The sequence below is a fragment of the Populus nigra genome, chromosome 12 (assembly GCF_951802175.1).
Source record: "Populus nigra chromosome 12, ddPopNigr1.1, whole genome shotgun sequence".
In the NCBI taxonomy this organism is placed as follows: Eukaryota; Viridiplantae; Streptophyta; class Magnoliopsida; order Malpighiales; family Salicaceae; genus Populus; species Populus nigra.
The window spans coordinates 10,323,326-10,344,167 of record NC_084863.1 but is presented as its reverse complement, the minus strand read 5'-3'; the positions used below and the strand labels follow the sequence as shown (position 1 = coordinate 10,344,167).

General features: G+C 34.2%; 3 protein-coding genes across 5 annotated transcripts; 1 reads left to right on the top strand and 2 right to left on the bottom strand.

Moving 5' to 3' along the window:
- Positions 1–4,564: 4,564 nt before the first annotated feature.
- On the bottom strand, positions 4,565–6,737 carry LOC133669090 (uncharacterized). Its single transcript, XM_062089101.1, has 2 exons — positions 5,505–6,737; positions 4,565–5,401 (listed from the first exon to the last, which is right to left on the bottom strand). The coding sequence occupies exons 1-2, from the start codon at positions 5,823–5,825 to the stop codon at positions 5,033–5,035; spliced, it is 690 nt and encodes a 229-aa protein (XP_061945085.1). The 5' UTR covers positions 5,826–6,737; the 3' UTR covers positions 4,565–5,032.
- Positions 6,738–8,232: 1,495 nt separating this feature from the next.
- On the bottom strand, positions 8,233–10,887 carry LOC133670271 (tRNA (guanine(26)-N(2))-dimethyltransferase). 3 transcript variants are annotated; one of them, XM_062090799.1, is made up of 6 exons: positions 10,173–10,887; positions 9,626–9,826; positions 9,426–9,525; positions 9,010–9,226; positions 8,851–8,913; positions 8,233–8,521 (listed from the first exon to the last, which is right to left on the bottom strand). In XM_062090799.1, the coding sequence occupies exons 1-6, from the start codon at positions 10,766–10,768 to the stop codon at positions 8,436–8,438; spliced, it is 1,263 nt and encodes a 420-aa protein (XP_061946783.1). In that variant the 5' UTR covers positions 10,769–10,887; the 3' UTR covers positions 8,233–8,435. The 3 variants fall into 3 exon arrangements, with proteins under 3 accessions (XP_061946783.1, XP_061946782.1, XP_061946784.1); XM_062090798.1 differs by having other exon boundaries at positions 9,026–9,226; XM_062090800.1 differs by having other exon boundaries at positions 9,026–9,226; positions 9,626–9,667.
- On the top strand, positions 10,888–18,871 carry LOC133670272 (poly(A) RNA polymerase cid14-like). The gene is given in 7 exon segments (XM_062090802.1): positions 10,888–11,195; positions 11,565–14,272; positions 14,995–15,174; positions 17,310–17,402; positions 18,089–18,271; positions 18,345–18,444; positions 18,519–18,871. Coding segments are annotated over 6 exon segments (1,017 nt in total). The 5' UTR covers positions 10,888–11,195; positions 11,565–14,041; the 3' UTR covers positions 18,749–18,871.
- The last annotated feature ends 1,971 nt before the right edge of the window (positions 18,872–20,842 follow it).

The window sequence follows — 20,842 nt, the reverse complement described above, 5'->3', positions numbered from 1 at the left end:
TTATTTCATATTTAATAAGAATGTGTGGGAGCAATTGATGATATTTGTGTTCCTGCAAATGTTCATGTTGAAATTCAAGAAAAGTTCTGAGTTTGAAAAGAAAGAATAACATAAAATATTTTAGCTGCTATAACTTTTGATTTGAAATTTACATATGTTTTAGTTAGATAAGAAAGAAGTGCACACGATTCACATGTTTTAGGTGATGCACTATTAAGATATAGTGGTTTAAAAATTTCAGAAAGTATAAAATAAAATATTTATTATATGCAATAATCATCTAAAATGTCTAAATTAGATAAACTTAGTAATATAATTTATTTTTATTTGTAAGTAAATATTATCTTGGTGATATTGGTTACAACATTAAAAAAAAATCATTTCTTCTTTTCATGGAGCTCAATATCACTTCAATGAGTTTATGAACTATTTAGTAGAAATGAAAAGAAGTTATTTAATCTTTGATATTCTTTATTGAGAAACACAATTGAATGAGAGTTTGGTATTTTTAAGAATCATTTTAGAGCAATTGATTAAAAACCTTTTTGATTTTATGAAATACAAGTGAATGTTATGGTTTCATTATTCATAACCATATAATGAAAGTTGACTCTTATGACTTTTTATGGAAGAAATATATTTTGAAAATAAACCAATTAAACATAATCGATTTAATAAACCAAAGGAGAGGGAAGAGAACATAGAGTGAACAAAAGAAAAAGAATGCATCTCCCACATGAAAATGATTACAACACCAAAAAAAAACTGGTAATTAATTGTATTATTTGTGTTTGTTTTTATTACTATTTTGGTATAAGAGTAATTAAATCTAAATATTATATTGTTTCATTTTATATAAATTTGTAATGATTTTATTTTGTAAAAAATAAGCATCATAAAGAATGAAAAAGGAAAGGTAAGTATTTCACATGGTTTAAACAATGCCTCACATATTTGAGATACACTAACTAATTTGGCCTTTTCCCTATGAAAAAAAATTATTAAGGTTTTAAAAATGAAAAAAAAATACTAATAGATTTTATTTAAAAAATATTTAATAAGGTTATATGTCTATAATATTATATTTAAAATGTTTAGTTCCATCTCTTTCTATTCTCATATGAAAACTTTTTTTTTATATTTTGGCTTTGATAATAAAATGTAAAGTCCCTCTCTCACTCACTAGTTCCTGGCCTTTAATAACTTTGATTCTATTCTTAGTGATTTTGATAATGTGTTTATTTAAAAGATACACAGTGCATAAACAAAATAAAAACTCTTTTTGGATATATTTTAGAATATGATTATAATTATTTTTTAAAATATTTTTTACTCAGAAATATATCAAAATAATATATTTTTTATTTTTTACAAATTATTTTTAATATCAGCACATCACAACGATAAAAAAAACACTAAAAAATATTAATTTTTTTTAAAATACTGGTTGGACCGCGTTTCCAAATAGTCTCATGGTATTTTAGACAATGAAGGCATAGCTTGAACTCAACCTTGCTTAGCAATCTTACTGAACTAAGAGCGTGTTTGGTATTGTGCTAGCTTTTGTGGTTGTGGTGTGAAAAAAGCAGTTTAATAAAAAGTACTTTTTGTGAGGTTGATTTAAAAAAAAATTGGTGTTTGGTTAAAACTGTCGTTGAAGATGTGATTTAAAAAAAAACAGTTTCTTGTGTTTGGTTAAACTACTGTGGTTGAAATTGTGGTCGAAAAAAAACAGTTTTGTGTTTGATAAAACTGTGGTTAAAAAAAATACTTTCTTGTTTTTGGTTAATATGCTTTATATTTTATATTTGATTTGAATTAATTAAAAGGACATAAATAAACACACATATATAATTCCAAAACATAGGTGTTTTGTAATTATGATTACATGACAAAATGAAAAATCCTCATGCATTAATGTACTCTTTTATTGTTCCATTAAACTATTTGCAATTTCATCGCGTACAAAATCCATACGTGAAGGCCTCTGTGAGCCTTGAACGGCCGAACCTTGAACAATATCAGGTAAAAAGTCATTTGGAATTAAATTAGGGTTGCGATCATACTCGGAAAAAACTGCATCATCTTGCGAACTCCTTCTAATATAGTTATGTAGTGCCATTGATGCAACTACAATCTCAACTTGTGTCTTGTATGGATAAGCAGGCATGTTTTGCAAAATTTTCCACCTCTGTTTCCATGCCCCAAAAGAACGTTCGATCACGTTACGTAGTGACGAGTGTGCACGATTAAATATTTCTTTCTGACCACTTGGTTGTCCACGACGCCTAAATTCTTAGAAGTGATACCTCTCGTCTTTATAGGGACCTAAATACCCATACTCGTTGGATATCCAGCATCAACCAAATAGTATTTTTCTGCAAAAAATAACATGGTAATTTTAAACAAAACTGGAAAAAAATTATATTCCTTCAATTACCAAATCTTCAATTTAGTCAAAATCATAACCTTCCGGAGGTCTTGGAAATTTGATATTGCTATTGTTAATAGCCTCAAGAAAAATACGCGTATCGTATCACTGTCTTTCCATCCTGCCCACACGAACATGAATTGTATGTCGAAACTACAAGCGGCCATGATATTTTATGTTGGTACACCTTTTCTTCCAATAAATGGAATTTTATTTGCAGATGGTATGCAGGCACGAACATGTGTTCCATCAATTGCACCGACACAATTCTACGTGCCACAAAAACATTTATAATACTCATAAACATTTATAACATATTTCATACTCCTCTGAACAACTTAATTATAAAAAAAATTCATCTTACCTTGAAATGTGGCATAAATCTTGGATTCATAGCAATTTCTCTTGGTGTGCTCGTAAATTATGGATCTACTGGTTTTATGACTTCCACAACAAACAAATATAATGATTTAAGCACTTCTTTAAAACATCTACTAATAGTTTCACCTGAATGCTGGAATCTTTCCTACACTTGTGTATTTGACGCCCCAACTGCTATTGTAAATAGAAACATTGCCACCTTTTCAATAACGCTTATTCTTCTTGACGATTTTAAGCCATGGTGCATTTCTAATTCGGTGCACAAACTCAACAAAGTGGTTGCGTCCATCCTGAACATGTTAACACTTCGTTTCTAATGACCTCTTAAAACCTCCAACAACCAAGGCATCCCTGTGTTATAGGAAACCATATATGGTTCTTTATACATATAATTAATATAATACATGTTTATAGCTCCAATTGTGCATATAATTAATTTTTTCTATCAAAATGCCTCCTTATAATAAATGCATCGTCACCATAACTGTCATCGTCAACGTCGTCATCATCATCATCATCGTCATTATTGTCGTCAGAGTCGTTTCCATTACTATCATCTTCGACACCATCAACTGAAACACCACTACATTCACAACTAGGATAATTAATTTGGTCTACAATGCAGTTCATTACATTATCATAATTACCATCGAAATCTTCATTAAATATGTCATTAAATCATGGATCATCCATAACTTCAATTACATGTAAACAAGAAAAAAATTATATGTTGTTAATAAAAAACTTTAAATAATTAAATATCATTCAATAAACAAACTATCAAAGAGTTGGTGCGACATAAGTTTTTTCCATACCTGTAAAGCCAACAAAAAAGGAGTATTCTACTTGCTTGTATAAAATGCAATTGAGAGGTTTGAGAAGCTTGTTATGAAGAAAGCTAGTTCAGTGAAAAATATGATGCAAACATTCCTCTTTATATAGAAAAATTTCAATGCTCTTTACGTCTATTTTACAATTTTTGAGCTTTCAACATAAGTACATTCACATGTATGTATATGCTGTAAAAGTAGCATATAATGTTACAGCTCATATATGTACACCATCCTGACATGTAGTCTTTCAAACTAGAGTTAAAAGGAATAAAAACAGAGTTAAAAGTTAAAAACCAGCAGCAAGATCAAGCTTTTAGAAAAGGAAGAAACACCAACAACATTAGTCCCATCAGACCTCACGGCAACAAAGAAAAAAACACCAACAGTAACTGTAAAAGGGGTTTCTTTTCAGACCTCACAAGCTCACAATAGCTACCCAATGGAAACAAATACAACCAAGGAAAGAATCACCAGCAGCATGTCAATCTCACAGTAGCTAACCAATGGAAAAAATTACAGCTAAGGAAAAAAACACAGCAGCATGTATTATTAGTCCCATCAGACCTCACGGCAGCAAAGAAAAAAACAGCAACGGTAAACTGCAAAAGGGGTTTCTTTTCAGACATCATAAGCTCACAATAGCTACCCAATGGAAAAAAATACAGCCAAGGAAAGAAACACCAGCAACATGTATTATTATTCCTATCAAACCTCACGGCAATAAAGAAAAAAATACAGGGAACAGAACAGTTAAGGTAAATTAACAACCAATTCCATTAAAGGGTCAACCATTTAATATTAACATTGAACATTGTAATTCGTAGATAAAATACAACATTACAACCAACAATTTCTCATACAAGTCTGTTAACTCCCGAAAAGCAGTTTAATAAATATAATAGTACATAAATTACCGCAAACAGATATGCTCATATGTCTTAACATGAAATGTGGAATAATACAATGTCTTGGACAAACTTCGGCAAATGGAAACTACTCTTTTAAAAACTGGCATCCCATTACTCTTCAACAAAAAAATAAACATGTATAAATATCGTAAGCACTTGAACATAATTAATTGATTAACAGTTAAGAAACTTAAATCATACCATGTCAGCTAAGCACGTTTAGTTTGTGCATATATTCGTTGCAACCATCTCAACTTCTGTTGCTTATCACCCATACTGGCCCACATTTCTCTTTTCCTTCTTAAACTAAGATACTTCGTAGCGAAGTCATGAAACTCATCTTCAATTGAAACTCTAGGAATTGAGTGCAGCTCATCCATCACCTCGCGAATACTACAACCTTCGCGATCCATATTCAAAGAAGTCGAATCACTCTTAGTCGACATACTCTCAAGTAGATGATTGCACCTTGACAACAGCTAAACACCAATTCCAGTTATTTTCTTCTTTCTACCTCGCACGTCATAATGATCTCGTTCTTTTCTTTTGCCACCACTTTTTGTGTTGCTGCTGTTAGACATATTTATCCTTCCAACCATTCGAGCCATGTTAGTCTGGAAATCTGGAATCACATCTTCCTCTGAATCACTGCTGCCCTCTTCCAAACCATCATGAGCAATGTCGGCATTGCTTGTACTAGGATCGACATCACTACCAACAGGTACACCTGATGAAGGAGCCCATGCATACGCTCTAGTTGCGACAATGTTGGAATACATTCGGTCAAATTTATTCTTCAAAGACAGCTTAATACCGACACGTCTGAAGTTTTTGGCTCCTCTAATTTCCTGCATATAAATTAAATCAAGTAATGAAGGATCAGACTACTAAAATTTTGGGGTTGGAATTTGACAATAATAAAAGAAATTGTTAGGATGACAAGGAATGTACTTGAATTTTTTGTTTCCACCACTCATCGCTAGCGGCAATTGTGCCTAACTCACTATTCCAGCCAACACCAGTTTCAGAAACCAGCTTATTCCATATCCTCCAATCCTTTTTGCATCCATCCCATTTGTTTTTCAACTGTGTTATAGTGAATGCATGACCAGTTTGTTCTTTAAATGATGTTATAAGAAATTTCCACCCCGTTTTATCGAAATGAGTATTAGGTCTCATTCCCATATCAATTGCCTTAATGTATATATCACAAAATATATGCAACATTTCCTTTGTCCAAGCAGCTTTATCAAAAGATTCAAGACCTTCCATGATATCTTTTAACACATTTAACAAAAGTTTGAAATCAATAAATGATATGAATTACATTGTGGTACATACATAAACCGTGGACTTAAACACTAATAAAACACTCAATGTTCAGCATTTACAAAAGTTGTGTGATTAGCAACAAACATTAACCATGCATGTATTTGAATGAGAATGTTTATGTTAATTTGTAATGAAAACTAATTGAAACCTATTAATTTCAACTGTTCAGAAAACTCAGTTTCAGCCATGAGATAATTTTTTATTTATCAAGCAACACTTCATTGCCATCATGCTATTTGGAAGCTAAAAACAGAGGGAAAAAAACAAACAGAATAAAATCTATTTCTACATTCAAAGAAACCCAGCTTTCTTTCACAGTATGCAAACACAAAAAAAAAAACACTCAAAATTCTGATTTTGACTGCACAAGTAGAAATAAAAGTAATCCTACACGACATGCTAACAAGGCACTTATTATGATTACACTAAACACACGCACAGTAAAGGCATCAACGATTGCTCAAATAGAAACAATATCAATGTGCATAGCAAACATATCAGACCATGAAGAACAACACATAAATGAAATTTCAAAGCATCACATTGTTTCCAATAAGCAAATAATCCAGCAACAGCACTGTCAGCTGGTAGTAGACATAAAAAACAAAACCAGAACAAAGAACAACAGACAAGCAGTATATGGAAGCAATTAAACTCTTTTAAATTCAAAACAAATGACGAAGGCACGGTAAACAGAAGACAATCAGCAACAGCTATGGAATTTGTCAATTGCAGAACACACAATAATTGATCATGCAGGTACACAGACATGTAATTTTTCATCTAAAAAATTGAAAATGAAGATGGAGAAAAGGCAGGAACTTACCTCAATCTATCTCTTTAGGTGTCCAAACTAGCACGGTTCTGTAGCTTTGTCATGCAAAAAGATATAATGGAGACTCAGAAGATAAAATAGATTTTGAGCTACAATTACTACAAAATTAACATGGGTAACACAATACATAGAAGCATCACAGAAATGCAAGTTTTCAAGTAGAAAAAAAATTAAAAACATATGCAAAGCAGAGGACAAGCAGAAGAAGCAATGAAATTTGCTATAAATTCAAATAATTTGATGAAGACATAGTAAATAGAACACAAGCAGCAACAAAAATGAAATTTATAGATCAATTCAACAATTGCAGTGTTAATAGTAATAGAGCATGTAGCAGCACAGACATGCAATTTTTTATCTAAAAAAACAAAAATGAAGATGGAGATAAGACAGGAATTGACCTCAGTCTCTGTCTATGTTCTGCAAACCACCACGGTGCTGCAGCTTTGTTCTGGAAAAACAAAAACAATAGAGACCCATTACAGAAATTAGATTTTGAGCAACATGTGAAACAAAATTGACAAGGGAAACGCACAGTACTTACTAGTATCTCGCTCGTGGACCTTTCCTAGCACGAATCTCTTGGGGGTTTTCTGCAATTGTAACAGTGGAAGGACAAATTGGTGAAGGTTTGTGTTTTCGATCTTCGTTGGGAAAGAATGGACAGAGGGGAAGAAGCTTGCTCCGGCATTGGTGGTTTCAGGGCAAAATAGAAATGGGGTTGTAGCAAGAGAAGAGAGAGGAGAACAATTTGGGGAAGGAAATTGGAGTTTTAGTTCATCAATTACATTGATCTGCAACCGAAACAAGAAAAAAATTTGTGAGGATGTGAGGACCGTAATTGACAGTGGTTATTGGGGAAGTTTCGGTGGTGAGAGAGAGGTGAAATGCATGAAGGAATAGTTTAGGGAAATGTTGAAACTGGGCATTATTAATCTACAACAACCTTCCATCATCAATTTGTTGGGTTTTTTTTTTGTGATAGTTGGGAAATTGAAAGAGGGACAGAGGACAGTTGGAAAAGTAATTGTAAAATTATCGATGATGAGAGAGAGGAGAAACGCATGAAAAGCAATGTGTAATTGCTTTTTATTTTTTACAATTGCACCGCAGACCCACATAAAAACAAAATGTGGTTTGTGGTTAACCAAACATGTATGACATTGCTTTTTTTTCAACCGCAGCCGCACCAGCATATCCAAACATCATCTAAACACTGGCTAAAGTTGATGAGGCTTCAATAATATTTTCTGGATTGATTTTACAAAAGGAGCACGAAATTCTTAGGATGGTTAATCTGTCCATGGCGATACATTTTCACCTTCCTTCAACTTATAATCTATCGTTTCTTTCTTTTTGCCGGGATCTTATCTTCCGAGGGTATCCATGGTAATACACACCATGTAAACAAGTCTGCATTGTGTCAAACTCAGAGCCGGTCGCCATTGATTCGATTCATTTACAACCTCGCATATTGTAGAGGTAACTCGAATGCTCTCTCACAAGTAACACTTTTCAATCTTCAATGTTAACCAATTTCTTCATTCCTCACACACATGCATACAATGTATTAGCAGTGGCTGCAGCAGTTATAGGATTCAGCCTGTATAAGAATCCACCTTACCCTCTCATAATGAATGATTAATGTTCAGCTCCTACAGCAAGTATGTTTGCTCCAAAATTATACAGAAAAACTATCAACACCCTGTAGTTCCTTAGAAATCCTGATGCATACTGACATGGGACAATCTGTCTTGATTGCATTTGAAGCAATGTGCGACCTGCTTGTAGCATATCCCTCCTGAAACAACCAAAACCCTACAGGCTGTGAGTATTATTAATGTCAATTGGAGATCCAATAGAGCTATCACAACCCCAGGGAAGTTGAATCCCCCATACCTGGAAACCTAATTAGAATAAAAATATAAAGCAGCTTTACCTACTCAGGGAAACTACAGAATTACAAGACAATACATGCTTATATCGTTTTGAATTCTATCCCTAACAGCTGTTCCATGTTTAGAATCTCTTAAAGAGATAAAGCAAGTTAAATGAACATTGTATTGTCCCATCATGGCTCCTAGCCCTTGGTCGATCATGATAAAGTGTCCCCAAGGAAGAGAAGTATACCTTTTGCATTGCACTCATCATGGTCCTTAGTGGAGGAGAATTGATTTTGGCCCGGCTTGCCACCTGAAACAATAAAATAGATGACAAATCTTCATTACAATTTGTATATTGCCACGTATCTTAGCACAATGAGATAAAGAGGCCAAAGTAGAAGATGACATTTGCAAAAAAAGACCTCATCCATCTTGATGTATCCAGATTTTAATCTGGGATCACTTTCATCCAACATCTGTTTCAGAAGTTTTCCCAGATCAGTTTCTGCACCATTTCCTATCCATCCCCATTCCTCAGCCAAATTTATCATTTTACTAATGTAGGCAGCACTATGAAGAGGTCCTGTCCACAGGGGCCCTGAAATAACGAGCGACCTAGAGCCCTGGGGAAAACCTGAGATTTAGCATGTATCATAACAATTCATAGTTGGAAAAAATACTCTTCTGAGACTTATGATGTCATGCACCATATTGAGAACTGCAGAGCAAGAGATTGTACCACAAGAGAGGAAGATAAATGTAAGAAGTTAGAGGGAAACAGTTCAAATAATGATGTGAGGAGAATTGTAAGTGAAAATTTACATGTGATCCACTGCAAGAGCAACTAATCTGACCAAGTTCAGCCCATGAAAATTCTTGTGAATTTCCACAATTGTTGCAGTAGGTGATGAAACCATAATGCCTGTAATTAAAGGTAAAGTCATTTGTAATTAAAAATACCAATAGCATGGTAGAGAATTGAACTCAAAAAGCAGTAACATAGCAATTAACAGAAAGACCACCTGTTTTCAAGTAGCTTCCCTCGATTTACTCTTAGCATGACCCTAAAAACAGGTCCATGATACGAGTAGTAAGAAAAAAGTGGTGTGATATAATAGCCAAGCACAGAAGCTTCCCGCACAGCCCCACCTATAAGCATTCGCAAACCAACCTCATTCGAATATGGCATAGGACGTACATATGCTCCATATGCAGCTAAAGAACTAGACATAAAAATACACAAATCATAACCGTTCTACTTGAGGCAGTAAACAAGTTGCAAACTCATTCAACCAAAAGCAATAAAGCATCAAATTTTGACAATCAATGTTCACAGAAAGAAACCAGATCAACTATTAGTGCAATTTTCACTACATATCTTCTACTTTCAAGGATACCAGTGTCCAAGTTTAACAAGCAAACAACAAGACATGGTACTAGCTATTAATTTTAAGTTTTAACAAACAATGCAATTCAGTCTATCAACAGAACTAGACGTCACTTTGTACAAGTAGTTCATGTAATAAAAAGAAGTAACAAAATTGCTTGAAATGCAGTTCAAATACTCACTGGTCAGGATGGTGACCGCCTGAAGAGTGGCCATCAGTAGAAGTAACATAAAGCAATCCATCAAAACTTAATGTGTTCATTGCAGACCTCAAAAACAAGGAAATATCACTCCCAAACGAATCAATATCAATCAAATCAAAAAAATCCTTATGCAAGTAACACTCACTCAACACTCTATTAGCATCTAAATGTGTAACAACCCATTTTCTCTCATCCCCAAAACCTCTGTCTACTCTCTTCAAATTCTCTAAAATAACCCTCCTGTGCTCATCATTAGCATCATTTGCCAGTACAAAATCCGCTTTCGCTTCCATTAAGTAGCGCAAGGACCGGATTCCACACCCACACAATGCGTCAAGCACCCGTAATTTCCCTTTGGATTGATTGTACAGGGATGCTGCTAATACCCCCAAGTCTCGGCCTTTAGCACTTTCATGGCGAAAGAAGGTCTCTCCGGTCTCAAATTCGAGACCCCTTTCGCTTTGGAGCTCGGATTTGCAGTAAATCCCGTTATTTTGTGGTTTATAATGTTGAATTTTAGGGTTAGGGTTTTGGGGTTTGTAGAGAAATGGGGCTTTAGGAGAGAGAGTCAACATGGCGGGAAAGTGTTTGGGTTGGGCAGTTCTACTTTTAGTGGGGTTTATATATATATATATATATATATATATATATGGATAAAAAAATTTAACTGCATATGAACGGCCCAGATATCTTTTGAACTGAGGAAGCAAACCCCACCAAGATTTTGCCGCGTCATCATCAATCTTCCCTACTTTTGGAACCTCTGGGTAGTAGTAGTATAATTTTGTGGTTGAGGGGCTGGCTAAGTCTTAGGTTTCAGTCAGGGAACTGAAAGGTAAGGGTTTATTTTTGTGTGACTTTGAACAGAGAGATGATGAGCCGTTTGTACTACATGCATGAGGGCAGCAGCAGCAGCAGCGAGAAGTTCAAAGATTTGGAAGGTAATCAGAGCAATAAGGCAAAGGAAAAAAGAAGAAAGAAGCAAATCTGGGTCTTACTAAGGTGAACTTCTTCCAAGTTTTTAAGGTCTTTCTGCTTTTGCTTCCATTTTTAGTATATTGTAATAGATAGGGAGGGAATAAAGACTGCTGGATTTATTATTTGGCCGTTTAACTAATTGGTTTTATTAGAGAATTTCGAATTTTTTAGCTGTATTTCCTATTTACTTGTAGTTTTTTTACTTGGAATATTTTATGTTTCCTATTTGGTGCAATTTCCTTTGGTTTTCCTTTTCAAAAATGTATTCCTAATGCGGTTTTAGAGTTTATTAGAATTTGGTGAAAGCATAAGAGCAGTCACTTTCTTCTCCTCTTTTCTTTTACCTTTCTTCTCTCCCCTCCTCCCTTATTTGCTTGTCTTATCCTGAATCAGTAAATCCTCAATGGTCAATGCCCACATTGTTACTGTAACTACTGGATTCGAAGCCTGAACTGGTACAGAAGAATTTGGCCTGGGTGGTTGGTTCTTGAAGCAGGGATTGTGATAGAAAAGTTCACATAGTTGTTGTGTGAAAGAACAGTTCCAGCATTATAATTTGTGATTTTAATCAGCAGTGAATAATAATCATAATGGTCGTTCAATAGAAATGCCGAATCGGATGCCCTCAACTGACCTATGGTTGCAGCATCATGTTTGCTTAATTTTGAAAAGGTATAGTGGGATATTTGTTCAATTTGGAATTTCGTTATGAACGTTCTATGCAATTATATCATTCTTTTTTATCCAAGGACATCATGTAGTTGAGCTTAGCAAAATCTGTTACCAGAGCTCGGAACTATGCCAACCATTTGTATCAGACCTTTGGATTGAAAAACATTTGACCATTAGAATTTGCATTGACCTTCAGTATCAACCATTTGTAGCTTTTGTCATGTCGTCGTTGGATAAAGTAACAACTCTCTCTCACTCTTTTTGGCAAAGGGGTATCCATTTGTCGTTTCGGAGAACCACAACTTGCCCTCCATAGCTTGAGACTAGTTGTGCCAGGTCACATTAGTCCTTGGGTTGATGAGCCAACCTTGTTTTTAGATAAAGTAACGTCTATTGCATGACTCAGCCACCTGTGCCCAACTCATGTCATTGAGGATGGGGGTTTGTGTCAAAATTCTAGGTTCGATTACATAGCGGTCTTCATGGTACGGAGAGAATGGATTTTCCTTGTAACTTATAAGGCTATATACAAGCTCACATTGAGTTTTAGGACTGCTTTATCAATCTATGGAATACAGCATCATTGAAGCCCGCCCTTCATTTCTCTTGTCGGATTAAGAAGGATGGCCTTCAAGAAAGCTTGATCTCAACTGTTAGGTCTGAAAGATGGCCAAATCATTGAAGTTCACCAATTTATCTTCTATACTCAAGATGGCCTCCCATACAAACTAGGTACTGTAATTGGAAAGATACATAATCCTTTTACAAGGAAATGCTCTGTTTTGTTTGGTACCTATGATACTTTGGTGGATATCTCCTTTTTATATGGTTCATTGAATTCAATATATCAAATATTTGTATCTATGTTGTGACTTCATGAATAAGGTCCTAGCAACATACCTTGTTAGGTCATCCTGAGATACTTGGGCTATTCATGGAGCTCAATTACATGTTTTAGTCACAGATTTTAGTTAATTCCAGGAGCGCTAAATAATATTGCACGTCCTCAAACATATCATGTATTTCCATAATTTTCTGTTATGCTAGTATCTGATAATTTTACCAAAAAAGGCCAGAAAATTAAGTCTATCAATACTGCATCTCCATGCAATGAATGCAATTAATAGGTGATAACTGGGAACGAGTCAAAACATTTATCCTTGAAGGGAGCTACCAATATACCTTTTGCATAATTTGGACTAGAAAAATAGGGATTAGGTGAGATGTAATGAGAAGTGGATAAAAATTGATTTTTTTTGTCAATACTAAAAGCGCTATGTGCATATTTGGAAAACTATTATAACCTTCTTACATTCCGTGTTGGCCCATTAATGAAGAAGAAGCCACTTTGCCAAGAGAATCTCGGCAAATTTATGATAGGCAAGGCTCCTTTTTTGGCTGTGAAGCCTGACACAAGTATTTTACATTTGGACACCCAACAACAAGAAGATTTATCCAAACTTTTCCTTATTATCTCTTTGGCATTGTTAATTTCACTTATGCTCATCTACTAATGAACTCGTGAAGCTTCCCTTCAAGTTGAAAAGAAAGGGAGAGGGGTGGAAGTAGGAATGATTTTCTTGTTATTATCATCGCTGTGCTCTTCTCTTTCTTCAATCCATATTTGTAGAGACCAATTATTTTCCTTGATAGTGCAATCTTATTTATGTTAGTGTTCCAATCTCAAATCCTGTTCTAAAAATTGTGCTCCATTTTTAAGATAACTTGCAGCATTTTTTTTATAGTTCCAGATTTTCACTAGTTTAGAACTTTTAAGATATCATCGTATAAGAAGGCTTTGTGAAAAAATCTCAGAAAATGATATGCAGTTCCAGTCTGCAGCCGATGTGAAAGCAGCTTCAACTTCTCAAGAAGCATTGAAATTGTTGGTTTGCTTCTCAACTTGGTGCCAATTTCATGTTTAGTTTGTTTATTCTTAACACTCTTAGGGTTTTCTTCTTCACTAGTCACCATGGGTTCCCTAATCTGTTATTAATACTGGCTTCTATGAATCCGTATATTTTCTGCTAAAAATATTTATCCTTTTTGCATTTGAAACTTTTTTAATCTTTAACTTTCAACATTTTGCTGTACTGATTATTTGTAGTCAGATTTGAAATTGTCAATGGGCCACTGCATTTTTTAGTGTTCTTAGGCTGCTCTTCCTGGAATTGAAGCATCTATCTCATAACTTGGATATGGGAAATCTTCAAAGGAGTTTTTCACCTCCCTCCTTTTCCACCTCAACCTCCTCCTCCTCCTCCTCACTTGGTCCACACCCATTTATTGATTCGGAACTATGGCTAATGGTTGAGAAAAGGACCCAAGAGATATTATATACCATTCAACCTGCTTTTGTTTCGGAGCAGAAAAGGAAGGAAGTCATTGATTATGTTCGGAGTTTAATTAAGGGTTATTTTGCAGTTGAGGTGAGATTTGTCCACTGCCTTTCTAGGTGATTCTCTTTCTGGTGGCAGAAATGTTGAATAAATTAGTTTCCTTTTTTTTTCCCTCTCAGTTTCCATATATAGATCTTTCTCGTTAGTGCGTACAATCATGTGCCTGTCAGAAGTTTGTTCCAATGTTTTCCTATTGAAATAGTGAATAAACTAATTATGACATGGGCATTCTCATTAGAGACTACTCTCTGCTTTTAGCATTGGAAACATGAGAATTTGAACTGCAATAGTTGATTAGCGGGCTCATCTCAAGTTATTCACCTGGAGGATGACTTTGCTGGTTTCTTTATCATAAAGCATTCTGTTGTAGCCTCACTGGATGTTGAGATAAGTGTTTAGCCTGAAAATCTACGAGCTATCTATATGGGTCTGCCTTTTAAAATTCAGGCTAGCTTTCTGAAGTGTTTCATGTAAAAGTTGCTTGATCTTTTCAGCAATAATGAATGCCATTTAGTTGGATACATATTCTTGGGATTTGAAAGTCGACGCCTTCATCCTTCACATGGATCTGACATTTTAACACATCCTTGTGTGCATATATACAAGACTATTACTCATGATTGCTTTTTGCTTGTTTTGGACATTTGACAGAAATAACCAGGGCATCCACTCTTTGAGGGGGGGGGGGGGGGTTTCTTCCCTGAAGTTACATTAACATAAACTTACCGTGCATTGGCATTCTATTTTTACAGGTCTTTCCATTTGGTTCGATCCCACTGAAAACCTATCTTCCAGATGGAGATATTGACCTGATGATCCTCAGCCATCAAAGCATGGAGGAAGATTTGGCCAGGGATGTCTTCACTCTCCTCCAATGTGAAGAGCAGGACCTGGGGTTCCAAGTAAATGATGTCCAGTATATTCAAGCTCAGGTTAATTTTTTCCAACTCCAACCCTTCTTTAAAAGTGATGACTTTGTGCTCGAGTCAAATATTAAGGTGTTATGTGGACCCATAAACTTATCCTTCAGCACATTATTTAAGTTGTCTTTTATTGTCTCTCTAACCATCGTGTACAACAATGAGCTTGATGATGTACTTGCAAGCTGATACTGTTGACTATGACTGCATGTATTTAGGTGGTTGATAAATTCTCTCTTCACAATACTTTACTTCCAATTACTTCTAGGTACTCCAAGAATATGGGCTATGATTTATAGTATGCTTCTCTACACCAAAGACCACGGTGCAACCTTATTCATCATTTATTGACAAGATGCCCATGTAATAATGTCCAACACATCTTGGAACACTTACGAAAGAGATCGTATTTACTTTTTCCAAGATCATGTAAACCAAGCATAATGTGCTTTCTTGTTTTGGAATTTTGTACTTGCAATTATTATTATTTTTGTCATTGGTTAAGTTTCTAAAATCTTCCTTGCATCCGTAGAAAATTCAACTGACAACTGATTTATTCATAATAAATTTACCAGCACATACTCACGCACATGAGAGCATGCACATGTATTCTGTGTGTGCATGTGTATGTGTGCTCAAATGTGTGCAACATATTGCGTTGAGTTTTAGGAGTAGATGTTAAATGATCCCTTTGTATAATGATCTGAGGCTGTGAACTTCCCAAGCAAACATCTGAAAACCATATCTCTTGAATTTGGCAATGATACAGCCTGCTTTCTGCCAACATTAACTATAATACCACCAGTATTGGCACCGTTACCCTCCACACCCTGTTCATCCCAATTTTCTTGTATCATTCCATATGTGAGAAGGAGATGAGCGGCGCCTCATTCAATTTCACAGATGCAATGGAAGGACATAATTTGTTAAAAACCTAGGGGATAGTAGGTGAATTTGTAACCATCCTTTTTTTGCTTGTCGAAGAGTTGGTAGAAGTCAATGAGAAAACTGGAACTTCACTCAGCATGTACAAGATCAAATTTCTCAATCTGATTCCTAATTTGGTAGCTGGTAAAATAAGAAAGAATTCATTATAGCCTGAGTTTGGACTCTGGTTATGATGTAGTTTCAAGGTTTTGGCTACTATATAATTTCTTGAAAATGTAACAGAACAATTACAGTTGATGTTGGCAACTTCTTAGTCTTTGGAGCTAGTACTGATAGGGAACTACTGTTCATTCATTCATTCAGAAGAGGAAACTTCTTCCATTACAACTTTGTTAGCATTCTTATTGAAGTTTACCAGAAACATGACACAATTTGGAGGTTTCTCTGTAACTAGGTTTTAACCCGTCATCAAATACTTGTAGAAGAGCTTCTCAATAGTGTATCTAATTGAAATGTGAGTTCTGTATTAAGATGGGTCAAAATCAGAGCTACGATAAATCCTTTTACTCCTAGATATTTTCAATGTGAAATCCTGTTCCAAAATATGGAGTGTTTTCAATTTGGAACATTAATTTGAGGGAAACAACTATTCCAAAATAAAACACAATAATCTTATCTTTTGATTGCATGTATTAGAACAACTTTTAGGCTAGAGTATCCTAATTTCTAATAATTTCAATTGCGGGTGTTCATCTTTGAGTCAAAGTGATGTTTGAAAACAAGTTATGGAACTTGATTATCTAATTCTATGATTTTGAAATGACTTTTGGTGATCTGCATGAACATGTTACATCCGCCCTTATAATCCAATGAGTATGCATTTTGTACATCGTTTCACTTTAAGTGCTACACTTCACATGTTTCAATCAACTGAAGGCTCTATTTGATGCAATAGTTTCACTCTCAGATAAAAACTTTTTGCTGCTGCACATAACTTGCACTTGTCATGGTTTTTTGCTTTTTTGGCAATGAATCCTTTTTTGGCAATGCTCCATTTGGTTTATACAAGTTCTAATGCTTCTTTTTTATTTGTGCGAATAAAAACTTAGCTCATTACTTCAACTATCTTGTTTTGGTAATGGCTGTCTTCTCTATTGTCCTCCTTTAATCATAAATCAAGAGTGTTTAACAATTTTCTGAATCAAAACGGAGCTATTTTCTTGTGTATGTTGCTTCAATGCTGGGAATTTGGATGGCAGGTTAAGGTCATAAAATGCTCTGTAAAGAATATTGCCGTTGACATCTCTTTCAATCAAATGGGAGGGCCCTTCGCATTATGCTTTTTAGAGCAGGTATGATCCTACAGTATACCTCAGTCTCAGAATGCTGAGCAACTTGCTGTCTTCTATAAATATACTAGCCATGTGGCATGTGTAACCTAATTGTGGGTCCATTCTGTGAAGTCTACCTCAATTATATTACATTTTCCTTTATTTTGACGGGGTTGAGATTCCTGTGAAGATATATGAGAATTACTTGGAAAAGAAAGATCAAGACTTGGTTGTTTTTCTGTTTTTTTTTTTTTTTTTGATAGGTATTGGTGATAGATGCTCCTCCTTGCAAGAGTTCTCTTTTGATTCTTGTTTCTTTTTGTCGTTGTTTCTACTTTTCAGTTCTTAGTATTATCATCTGGTTGGTCTATTTGGATCTTTCCGTTTCCATTATCCACATTCCTTTTTGTTCCTCTATTTTTTTTCTTTATTGGCATAAGAAATCTTCAACATTTCTGTAAAACTACCATTTCATTCTTCTTTAATTTTTTTTCTCAGCTTTTATTAACTAATTCGATGGGCGAGCTTTTTAAAATTAGATTGTTCTTTATGTGTGTGGGTGGGTGGGCTCTTGCAAATCTTTGCTCGTTCACTAAGTGAGACATCTCTCTCTCTCTCTCTCTCTCTCTGCATATTTGAATTTAGTCATAAATTTAAATGAGAATCCAAATACATATCTGACTTCTCTGATGCTAATTGCTTCTCAGGTTGACCAACTTATTGGTCGAGATCATCTTTTCAAACGCAGCGTTATCTTGATCAAAGCATGGTGTTTTCATGAGAGCCGAATTCTCGGTGCACACCATGGCTTGATCTCAACATATGCATTACAAATATTGGTTTTGAATGTCGTTGATAATTTCCATTCATCTCTATCCCGTCCTTTAGCAGTGAGTGCTTTTCATTTCAGCAATTCCTTTTTGCATTATGCATAAGTTAGCTAACTTCATGTTATGCTTACAGGTCCTCTACAAATTTTTGGACTATTACAGCACCTTTGATTGGGACAACTATTGTGTCAGTATAAATGGCCCCATTCCCATATGATCCTTCCCACAAATGGGTGAGCATTTACATGTGTTTGGATAGCATCCCATTTTTTTACTTGATTACTTAAGACCCATTTTTCATTGACAGGGTCAATAGATAACAATGGGAATGAGTTACTTCTCAGTCAGGAGTTTCTGAGGAACTGTAGAGACATGTTTGCATTTCTGATGAAAGAACTCGAGAATGGTGCCCCTGAATTTCCTATTAAGCATCTCAACATAGGGGATCCTCTTAAGAGCAGCAACAACTTAGGACGTAGTGTTAACAAAGGTACATTTAACTATATACAAAGCAGCTGTTTCTGGATATTGTTTTAGAAAATCTAGAGCTTTAGGGCTTGAATATAGTATCTGTAAATTTTGGAGGCTCTGATTTTGGGATTTTTTTTTTCTCTACTCCATGGGGGCTTGCAATGGTACATGAAGGAGTTCTTGGTACCATGAATTGGATAGTATTTCACATATTAAATTCAAAATCAATCTAAAAAAAATTAATAATAAAAAATTAATTTCTATCAAATTTTCATGAACAATTAATTATTAGCATTATAATTCTCAGATCAGATATATAATAATTGAAAAAGAATTATTAAATTCAATTAAAAATTTATAATAGTATTAAAAATCACATAAAAACTAACTAAAGAGTAAATGAATCTGATAAAAATCTTTCAAAATGTAAAAGAAAAACCAAAGAAAAAGAAAATTCACATCAAAGAACATGTGTGTGTAGCAAGCCAAGTGCACGCAGGCTTGGTTAGGCCCATGCGCTTATCCCTTCTTGCTTGTTTTAATTCAAAAAATATATGTGCCTGCTAGCTTTGCAACCTTTGCTTGTTTTAAACGTTAATCAACTCAACTATTTTATGGAATTATCATAACATAGTTAAAAAATATATTAAGATGTTTTATTATTTATATGAATAGTGAAGCACCATAAAAAATTTAAGTTCTTTTCAAGGATTTAGGTAAATAATTAAGATTGGATTACATTAAAAAAAAAACTTAAACTTTATAGAAAGTGACTCATTCTCAACTTTATATATTATTCATATTAAATTATATTACTCATTTATTATATATTACTCACTTACCAAATTAACAAAAACAAATAGAGACAAGACATTCAACTAGACTAGAAATAATAAAAACATAGAATTTACAATTAACGAAGAGTTATACATAATCAAGTTTCAACTATTTGTAGGTCTAAATAACCAAACTCATAGGATTTAAACACATATTAAATTAAAACCCCATCCAAATAATATTTTTGAATTTACTTTAATGCCTCTTGTGTTAAGGGTGTTTGAAATAATTTCGCTGCTAAATTTCCTAGAATACCCTAAGCTCTATCAAAATTTTATAGGATAAGTAATTTATTAAATTATTAATCAAGCCAAAAACTAAAAAAAAAAGAGACAAATGAATAAATAAAACTAATTAGACAATTGTGAAATTGATTAATATCAATTGTTGATAAAAAAAAAAAATTGAATCAAATAGGAGATAAAATAGTGGGGTTAAAATAGGAATTTAGAGAACTTGGGGGACTCTAAAAAAACAAATGAGGGGTATAAATACATGAATGGCTTGCTTAGGAATCCATTTATGGCTAGCTGTTTACGGTGAGAAAAGGGGGGGAATTAGTCTGATTTTTCTTGACTTTTTCACCTCAAATTACACCAAAACAAATACTAGACATAAAAGAGGGAAGGATTAAGGAGAGATTTCATAGGAATTTGGCTTAGAAATCAAGAAAAATCCTTGGGAAAAACCAGGGTTGCACTGCCGGATTTGGGAGGAGGAGAAAGCTAGATTCTAGAGCTTTTCTTCTTCATTTTTTGTTGTAAACAAGTGGTTTGATGTTTTGATTCATGCATTTATAATGATATGTTTATGAATTTAACATAATTAAGCAATATGTTTGGAATTGTGCTAAATGCATGGATGTTAAGTCAGTGTTTTGTGAACAGGTTAATGATAATACACGTGAGAAAGAAGTAATGGGTTGATGTGTAATTAAAGAAATTGTTGAATGAATCTGTTAAATTTTTTTCTATGAAATTATAGGATAAAAGTTGTGAATATTTGAATTAAATTTGAATAATTATAAAAGTGAATGTGTTAATTAGAATCAAAAGTTATTTGGATAAGGATTTCAAAACAACAAAAGAAAAAAAAACTTGAATTGAATTCCTTGTTTGGTTAAGAGCCCAACCGGCCATGAAGAGGGATTTAGGGTTAGTGAAGAAATTATTGGAGTTATGGTATAATGGTGGAAAAAATAGGTTATATATATATATTGAATTTGTTTTGATAATGCAAGAGAGATTATTAGAGGGTCGTTGACGGTGGGAACTGTAGTGCGACAGACAAACATAAATAGATGAACAATGTATTTTAATTAAA